Source organism: Galeopterus variegatus, unplaced genomic scaffold (genome assembly GCF_000696425.1).
Source record: "Galeopterus variegatus unplaced genomic scaffold, G_variegatus-3.0.2 Scaffold511, whole genome shotgun sequence".
In the NCBI taxonomy this organism is placed as follows: Eukaryota; Metazoa; Chordata; class Mammalia; order Dermoptera; family Cynocephalidae; genus Galeopterus; species Galeopterus variegatus.
Genome location: NW_007726622.1, coordinates 548184 through 558379, shown reverse-complemented (window position 1 = coordinate 558379; position 10196 = coordinate 548184). Strand labels below are relative to the sequence as shown.

The window sequence follows — 10196 nt, the reverse complement described above, 5'->3', positions numbered from 1 at the left end:
TCCTTTTTGAGACCGGCCGCACTGCGCTCAGCCAGTGAGCGCACCGGCCATCCCTATATAGAATCGCCGCACTCTCCTGAGTGCGCCACGGGCTCGACCCCTGGTTTGCCTTCTGATCTTGGACTGTTCTTTTGATAAATTTTCCTCCTCCACCCTCCCTTCATGTTTCTGTAATCTAATTATGGTCCCACCTTTCTTCCCCATATACTCCCTAAGTGATCTCCCCACCACAGTTTCTACTACCACCTATGGGCTGAAGACACCCAGGTGTCTCTATTAAACGCCATATTCACAAAGCTAGTTGTTACCAGATGTGACATATCACAAGCTCAACGTTTATAAACCCTAAACTCTTCGACTCATCTCCACCCCCCCCCAAATTTGCCTTTTTTCTTAACTTATCCTAGTTAATAACACACCTAATCTTAGATTGAAATCATTCTTAAACATCCTCCCTTTGGGCAAGTTGCAATGTCCCACAGAAAAAGGGGAAGGGGGCAATAATAATGGAGTAGCCTTTACACCCCATCTGGGCCCTTTACCATTCCAGTCAAGTTTTCCAACTGCATATCTCATCAACCCTTCCCACACCACCCTATGAAGATGAGGAATAAATGCGACGTTACCTCAGACTCAGCTTCTCGAGAATACCTACCATTTATCCAAAACCAACCACCTGCCAATACTGCTAGTGACTTACCAGACACCTCATTTAATCTGTACTAAAGCAGCCCTGGATAAAACTGAGCTCACAGTAAATTACCTTGGCCAAGGTCACACCATCAAAGCAGCAAAAGCCTGGACTTGAGCCCAAATCTGTCTGGAATTCTAAATTCCATCATCTTTACACTACTCAAACTGCAGACTGAAACTCCAACTCGTAGAATCTGAGTGAAATCGCAATACTTTTCAGACCACCCAAATAATGAGCATCCATCAGCCATTTCACAGCTGGGAAAACGTAACGTCGTTACAGGTAACTTCCCGATTCCCCACGACACCCGAAGGAACCCGTTAAATCTCCCAATCCAGATCACACGGCCCCTACCTCCCCATGACTTCCCCAGGTGCCGTCATCCCCACTCTCCAATCTCGTGCTTGGATGAGGCTGCCTGTTGGGCCACGGCAGGGAGTGACAAAGGGACTTCGGAGAGGCCGAGAACTAGACCTCCTCAAAGGGTAGGAAAGGGCCAAACGTCGGACTCAGTGGGGTCATATTCTGGGCTCCACACACCCCACAAGCCACGCCTCTGAGACAAGCAACGACCCCGGGGGTCACCTTGACCCCTGCAGGTGCTGGATAAGTGTCCGCCCGGCCGGGGGAGCAGATACACGGGTGAGCCGCGATGACCACGGCAAGCCGATGTGGGAGAGGCACCAGGAGGAGCGAGGCAAACCGAACCGAACCGAACCGCGGGAAGAAGCCTCTCCCGGCTGCAACGCCGCGACTGCCTGCAGTGGAGGTCGGGCCTCCACTTCTCCGGTCCGAGCCGGCGCGGCGCGATCCGTACCTGCGGGATATAGGCGTCCGAAGCCCATGTTCCCGCCAACTTCTGTGTGAAGCCACTAAACTTGTAGTACATGATTCCCGGAGACCGGCTTTCAGCAGCCGCTGCCTGCGCGACAGCCCCAGAGAAGGACCCTGCCTCCTGCCCAAGGCTCAGCGCAAGGACCCTGCTCTAGGAGAAGGGCTGCCCAGAGATCGCCCAACTTAAAACACGCCATCTTTAGGGAACCAGAAGCCGGGATCTCAAGATCACGAAAGGCAAAACCAGCTCTAAGAGAGCGCGGAAAGCTGCTGTGGCAGGGTCTGTAGAAAATACGAAGTTCCCTCCGCTCTTTCCCCATTTATATTCGGGCAGTGCCAAGACGCCTTAAGAAATGCGCAAGCGCTCCGCGGACTAAGCCGGCCGGCTGAGGCACAGCGGTGACTGCGGGGCGGACTCGGGGTCGGGCCTGGGGGCGGGGTGGGCGGGGATTGGGCGGGGCCGGGGCCGGCAGAGGTTGGGGTGAGAACTCTCCGGGCGGGAGAAGTGGTGATGAGGGGCCGCCATCTGGTCGTGTGGTTGAGAGCTTCTCTTCCTTCACCCAGTTCTACTTGCCGGTAGTCTCATTTATTTCTTCCCGATCTAGGTCACCTCTTGAAGTGCTCAGCACTTAATCTGCCCAGGAGTGTGGACCCGTCGGCCGGGCTTCCTCTGGCAACGTGAAAGTGGGAGCAAATAAGAAAATTTGGAAGCACCTGCTGAGAGTTGTTTAGAACGGAGGGCTTTTAGGAGTTTCGCCCCAATAATGTAAAAGGGCTTTGTGCACAGGAAATACACATAGTGACCTAAACTTCAGGCACCAGGATGTAAATTTGCACACTTTCTTAGAACTGGTTTTTATTTTCACCTGAGTTTTATAGGAATGGTTACACATCCTTTTCCTGGCCTCTGCTCTTTGAGATAAATGAGGCAGGGGGAAGGTGACCAGAAACACTTGTAAAATTTGGACCTTGAGCCTTAACGATCTGGGACTATCACTTTCAGTTCTGGTAATATTCTCTACAGTTCAATTTAAAGATTTTTTTTAAGGTACTGTAGAAAGGGAATATGTTAATCTCCTACTCTCCAGGGATGGGGCAAGGCTATTCTTTGCTTTCTCAATCTAACCAGGAGCTTTCACACACATATTATACGTGCATTTATACTAACTAGGCTTTATATACTAACTAACCTTTATATAACATTTTCTATAAACTCGTTTAATTTTAAACGATCCCATGAAGTAGATGCTGTTATTTCCATTTTACAATACAGGAAAATGAGGCCCAGAGAAGCTAAGTAACTTGCTTCCTAATGATCTGGACAAGTTACTTAGCTTTTCTGGGCTTCATTTTTCTGTATCATACTGATTAGTTAGTGGCAGAGCTAATCATCTGGCTCAAGAGTCTGTACTCTTAAGTATTGCATTACTGATAAACATATTCTGAGAAGAGGAGGATCAAGGCTGAGCACTCCTGAGCCAGAGTATACACCAGCATCCCAGCTTTGGCAGGTCTAAACTCAAGAGCCCCGAGTATTCAGCACTGCCAATATGCTGGAGAGCAAATGTTTCAGCAGATTCCTATAAGCCAATCCAAAGTTGCTGTTTTTACAAAGCAACATGCAGTTTGGGTTTGAGTCCCAATTTCTCCAAGGCTGAGTGATTTGGGACTAGTCATTTCCACTTTCTGAGACTTGCTTGCTGCTTCTGTGAAGTAGGAATCATACTTATCATCATATCTTCCCTCACTAATGTTCTGAGAATCAACCGTTCAGTAAGTTATGAAGGTTGCACAAATATAAGTTGCTGATCTTACCTCTGGGTCCTTTCACTTTCCCATAGCTCTTGGCCATATCTAAGAATCTTAGTGACCATAAACTTTTCTTGGTTACTGTAATTTAAATTAATTAGAAGCTGGAATCCCTCATACCAAGAAAGGAGAATGAGTTTGCTAGCAAGTAGTGGGTGGAAGGAAAGGTGTTGCGTGGAGTTTAGATTGAAAAGAGAAATTTAATGATTTAGGACATCTCTTTGTCTTCATCCCATTGTCTTCTGGATGTATTTTGGAAGAAAAAGTAGAGAATGTTCCCCAACTTTTAGCAGCACTAAGGTGTACCAGCTTCTTAAAGAATAAGGTGCCTGTCAACACTGGTTATTTTCTTAAAGTTCCTGCCATCTGATTTTAGATCCTGCAAGACATAAATTAAGAATCCTGAAAATGTTACAACAGCCGGGCTGTTCAGTGGGAGATAAAATGTCAGTAGCAGAGTGTGGGTTGGGATGTCACATGGAGTGGCTGATCATGGGAAGATTTTGTCTCATTTTCCAAATAAAATGCAGCACATTCTGACAGTATTAAGGTGCCCTATTCTCATCCATATTTGCATATCCCACCCAACATCAAAGACATGATCTTTTTTTTGGTGGCTGTCCTGTACGAGGATCTGAAGATTTTTCTTTTTATCATGATCCCTTTAGGTGGTTCCCAAGATCCTATTCTGCGAAGAACCGACAATGACTTAGTACAGAGAAGCTTGCCAATCACCAAGTGAATTGAGCGAGTGCAAATGCCAGCCGGGTCGTGGTGAATCAGAGTGCTGCTGCTTCTCCATTTGTGAAGGCCATGTGCTAATGTAATGGCCTCTAGCAGGCCGTTGTGTGAAAGCACCCAGGCAATGGATGGAAAGCCAATCACAATTTTAAATTGGGTTATACTGAATATAAATAGGAACTGCCTTGTGAAATAATGCTTAATTTTTTTAATTCTCTAATTTCTCAGAATTTACTTTTTAAAAATTGACACTTGATGGGTCTGGCAGAGTTAAAACATGTAGGTCCTATAGTAGTTGGTTTTTTTTTTTTTTTAAGCCCTTCCCTGTCTTCAGGAGGGTTCATATATCACCTGGCTTTAGTGTCGCCAGTTGGGAGCAGAAACATGAGTAATGAGCATTTGTTCTGGGCTTCTTTACCATGGGGAAGGTATCTCCAGGACACAGGCTCCCAAGAAGCCCTTCTTTCCCTTACTATATTGTTTCTTTGCTGCCAAATCTGCAAACTAAAGAACTTTCTAACCTGGGGAAGGATGTTTGTGCATGTGGATTTTGCCCATGCTAAGGTAGTTTCTAGAAAATGGGAAATATACATAGTGCAGTGTTATACTGAAGTTTCACCTTTTTTATTGTGGCTTGCGTCTACTCTGTCTTTGGCAAAAAAAAGAGGTAGAGGGAAACATTTTCCCAACATTTAAAACTGCTAGTGATACCACCAAGTAAAGCATCCCCAGTAAAATATTAGAAAACAAAACGGAGAGCTAAACTCACTTTATGATACTCAGAATGATGACACACACATACAGTTATTCAGTAATTTTCATGTGGCAAAAGTCTCAGCTGTCATCTCTTACTCTTTTTGTCAAATAAAGCCCTATCTGGTGTGGAAATTTTGTTTGTCTTTGAAACCTGAAATCCAGTTTATATTGACATTAAAAAGCAATTAAACCTTTGTGGAAGCATGGTATTTTCATAGCAAAGGAGTTGAGGTCTGAATGGTGCATTTTTCACCCAAAGGAGACGAAACAGCAGCTGGGATTGCAGTTGCTGGGACAGCTTTATTGCAGTACGGGATGAACATATTGACATCAACTCCCTACTCTGACCTTCTCGTTGTTGAATGTCAATACAGAGTGTGAAGCTGTTCACTTTTGCCTGCCCGCTTTTTGTCATGTGCAAGTCAAAAGCACATCCACAGAGAATATGGATTTAACTCAATTTTGACACATCACTTTTCATTCTACTGGTTAAGAAAGGCTGAGGTATGACTCATAATTTATTTTAAATCATCTTAAATATACTTAATTATGCATAGAAAAAAGTTGAGATCCAGAACAAGATTCATGCTATTTTACATTAACATCATCTATAAAAATACAGTACGTATAATGTCCTATGTATAGAATGAAAGGATCAGCAGTGGTTTTCTCCAGTTTTGGGGACAGGGTGGTTCCTAATCACTGGGGATTCACACTCCCTGCATCACATATGTCTGCAGCACTGAACTATTTTACAAGGAACATGTTTGACTTTTGTAAGCCCATATACACACACACACAAATATCACGAAGTCCACAAAAGGCATAAAAATGAGAATTTTAAAAATGTTTCCCTGTACTTATACCCCAAAATACCAGTTAATTTAGAATATTCTTTAATCACTCCCTAGGTGGATATGAGGAGCCTACTGAATGACAGTTTCCAAGGGGTAAGCGACAGCGAGCGTGACTCCAGGGCCATTCTTCTCACTACAGTTAACACTATAGTGGTTCTTCTTCAAGGGGCTATTGAAAAAAAGAATGAATGAATGAACGAACAAATGAAGGAATGAGAACAAGTGAACATTACCTCTACACGTTGCTGTGAGAAATGAGCAACCACCCTGTGTCATTATTTACATCAGTGCTATGACAGCCATGGAAATTGGTGATCAAGTGGAAAAAAAGATTAAGAACCATACACCTGGGTCTCAAGAAGGTGAATGTCAGTAAATAATTTTCTTTTGAGGTAGTAGAACTTTTTTTATATGTAGAAAATCCTACCTGAATCTATCCAATATCAAAACGTGTGGTACTCTATAGTTATTCAAAGTCAGTATGTCCAGATTCCAACCCCAGGCTATATTTGTGAACTTTGGCTAGTTCCTTAACCTCTCTTGGCCACATAATTAAAAATTTCAACTTAACAGGGTGATTGCAAGGCTTAAATAAGATGTTATGTGTTGAAAAAGCTTAAAGAAAATATGTAAATACCTGGAAGTCTATATGGGAATAATATTGCGTAAAAATAGTAACCCAGGATCTGTAGTCTCTGATATAAACCAAAAATTAATTTAGTATGATGCAAAGCATTAGAATTTTAAGTCTATTGGAGTTTGTGTAAAGTTAGCTGGTTATAATAAAAACTGTAACTTAAAAATCTTTCCATTTGCTCTTCCTTTCTCCTTTCCCCAAGAGTAGTAAATATCAGATAAGAACATGGGACTGCCAGACCAGAGCTGTCAGGTGGAACCCAGTGTGAAAACAGCTGCCAAAGACATAGATTCTATTTTTAAAGCTGGAAAGCCAAAGAGAGGAGTCGGTTGTTCCACTACAATAATAGCCAACCTTTTAGCATTGGCATTAAAATTTAGAAACCAGATATTTTTCAAATGCCAAATCCATAATTCTACTTGTCTCCCCTTCCTTTTCAGATTCTTAAATAATGGAGATTTGGCATTTCTTTAGTTTCTGCTTAACAGAAACCTAAAGTCATGACCCTAAGATCCCTTTCTAAAGGATGTAACAGATACGTAGGCTGTACCTGACCAACGTGGGTTTGAATCCCAGCTCTTCCTACTGTCAAGCTCAGCTAGCTTGAACAAGTGACTTCCCCATTCTGAGTCTCAGAGGTGAAATGAAATTTCTAAATTACAGGATTGTCTGTGTGTTATCAGGTAGCAAAGGTACCAGCCTGTGTTCACTAGTGCCTGGTGCAGCCTGCCAGATGATTCCAGAATGGCTGACTTGCAGAAGAGGGCTGGGGAAGTCAGTCTGGGTATTCTTCTGAAAAATGGACAGGCCTATAGCCTGGGAAACAAAGGCCATGGGAAAAAAGCTAGGAGGAAGTTATGAATCTGCAGAAATTGTCTAGTGGAAGGCAAATCTGTCTCTTAAAAGGAAGGGAACTAGGAAGAGTATGACATTCCCAAAAACATGGCTGAGAAATGGAGAGTCCACGTCAGGGGACACTGTCCCTGGGCCTGGAACCCACCAGCCACACCCCCACCTGTGGCATGGCTGTGCCCTTCACTGACTACCCATCAGTATTCCAACCCAAGAGAGAAATTTGCTAAAGCGCCATTCCAAACAACCCAAAGGTTTCCAGCAAAAGACACGCTGAAGCTCAGCTCTCTAACAGTGGGAGAACTGAAAGAAGACCTGATTGTTGGCATTAAATTGCGTGATCCTCACACCTCATTCAACCTGAAACTGCAAGGCTACCCTGTCCTCTTTCCTGGCTCCACTCCTATATCCTAACAGCCCACAGAGGCATATGGGAGAATAACTGCATCTCTTGTCATTTAAATCATGGTAAAAAATCAAATAAAGGTGTTTGTGTTTTCTCCCCTGAGCAGAAGCCAGTGCTCTGTGCACACACGTAGTCTTGTTTCAGCACAGATGTCAGAAACGCAGAGCCTGTAAATCTGCTCAGGCAGTTCCGTTCTTGAATCATTAAGAACAACTGAGTGGGTGGAACAAGAACATGAAATTGCTGTGTGCACTCATGTTTTGTTTATGGAGCAATCATTTCTAGACGTGTTTTCTTTTTTTATGAAGAATCTTTTCTATGTTTGCCTTTTGGCACCCCACCTTCCTTCCTGTCCCCAGCTCTCCCACACCCACTACAAAGAAACATTGAGAGCATTACAAAAATCTCCATCAATTTAAAGAATAGGTTACAGTAAGTGTCTCTCTAAATGAATTCCATTTATTCAGTCAAAATAAATGATTAAGTGATATGAATAACACAGGTAACAACTGAACTTGAATATTGTGTATTGTTTAAAAAGCTCACAACTGCTCCCAAATCATAAAAATCACTTTCCTTTTTCTATCATGGTGCAATGAGGACCTTGTTAACCCAGTGAATCAAAAGTTCTTGTGATGCTAATTATCAGCAGTGTTTAATGTACCAACCACAAGATTTTTTTTTTTTTTGGCAAGCGGCCAGTACGGGGATCCACACCCTTGACCTTGGTGTTATAACACTGTGCTCTAAACAACTGAGCTAACTGGCCAGCCCTTCGGTTTCTTTACCTACAAAATGGAATGATGTCGACTTTGTGAGGATTGCATTTACTCATGTTTGGGCCTAGAACATAGTAAGCACTCATGAAACTGTAGCAGTTACTGTTATTACTAACAGTTGTAGCAACTGGTTAGACAAGATGGAGTAGTGTTTTGCTAAATTCTATTAATCCTCTCCTCCGATAACCCCCAACCTTGGCACATAGCAGGCATGCAACATACGGTGGCTCTTAGACTTATCCTAGAGATAATAACCCCAATTAGGGCCCCAGGCTTCCCTGGCTGAGCAGCTGCCATCCAGTCCATCTACTAACCTGCCCAGATATTCCCTTCCCCTCCCCACAACTCCCAAAAGGGGTTTGTGAACTCAGCTTTGGTGCTGTGTTTATCATCTGGGTGGGTTTCACTTTGTTTTCTCTCCCACTGTTTTTGGCTTCTTGGCGTTGTCCTGCCTGGCACATGCCCCAGCTTCATTCTCTGTGGCATCACTGTGATGTCCCCTATTTTTGGCATCCGTCTTGCTGCTGGAGGCAGAACATAGCGGCATCAGGTGCTTTGAAAAGGGAAGCGATTGCATTACATTTTCTCAGGAAAATGAGTTTGGTTTTTAAAAAAGTATACCATGGAATGGATCTAATATCTTAGTTTCGTGATCATTTCTCCTCTGCCTGCTCTAACTGCAAAGTATTCTTTCAGAAACAATGCTTTTCAATAGGCTAATGAGACTGCATTTACAGAGGGCTTTCATCCAGAGGAGGGCTTTTCAAACTTTACCCACAAAGCAAACATGTGCCAGGGAAACCCCAGCAAGGCTGGGGCTAGGCCCAAGAAGACCTAGGAAACCCCTTGGGTACCATAGGCCTCCAGATCGTGCCTTCCCCAGGAGGGCCTTACACAGCTCCACGGAGATTCTTTGCCTTCTGGTCTGACAGTCTACCCAGTCAACATTCGTGTCCAGGACAAGATCTTAACTACAGTAATGCAAACCAGGCCACCAGACCTCCTTTCTTCAGGCTCTGGGGCTGCCAGGCACTGTAAGTCCCCAGCCAAGCCCACTCTAGGAGCTGATCAAATTAGAGAACTGACTGGCCAGTTAGCTCAGATGGTTAGAGTGTAGTGCTGATAACACCAAGATCCTGGGTTTGTTCCCTGTGCAGACCAGCAAAAAAAAAAAAATTTTTTTTTCTTTTTTCTCACCGGTAAGGGGATCACAAACCTCGGCTTGGTGTCATCTGCACCACGCTCAGCCAGTGAGCGCACTGGCCATCCCTACATAGGATCCAAACCCGCGGCCTTGGCGCTACCAGCGCCGCACTCTCCAGAGTGAGCCACGGGGCCGGCCCAAAAAATTTTTTTTAGTAAATAAAATTGGAGAACTGAGGGTGGGGCACACAAACTCCTCCAAGAGAGCTGTAATGCTGTCAGTCAACTAGCACTTAATTTCCAGTGGGTTGTAAAAGTGCCATTTATTCTGCAAGCTTCGGGGTGAGCAGCCCGGTAGGATTTTAAGTTAAATTATGCAAGAAGAACAACGCTTAGTGAGGATTTTGTGCCTCAGAATTAAAAGCAAAGCAAAAAAGACCAAACCTACTTTTATATTGATTGCAAATATTGTAGGGAAGGAATCTCTTTCCATTAAATTACCTTGATGAAGCCACATATAACCTGAGTTGACAGGCACTGGAGGCCCGCAACTATTCAGCAGCACCTCGTGGGCACAAATGGAGCTTTGCTACTATGCCCTTATGGCTCTGGGCTTCTGCAGCTCAGGCCAAGTTTTAGTCACTTTGACACTGTCCTGCCAATAAGGGATGGTTCCCAGGAAAAGTGG

At 44.0% G+C, this 10196-nt stretch overlaps 1 protein-coding gene across 1 annotated transcript in view; it reads right to left on the bottom strand.

Moving 5' to 3' along the window:
* LOC103587990 (cytochrome c oxidase subunit 7A-related protein, mitochondrial) overlaps window positions 1-1638 on the bottom strand; it is a 12093-nt gene extending 10455 nt beyond the window's left edge. The window contains exon 1 of the mRNA XM_008569559.1: window positions 1512-1638. Coding sequence (XP_008567781.1) covers window positions 1512-1583 — 72 coding nt within the window. The 5' untranslated portion in view covers window positions 1584-1638. The remainder of the gene's footprint in view (window positions 1-1511) is intronic.
* Between the last annotated feature and the right edge of the window lie 8558 nt (window positions 1639-10196).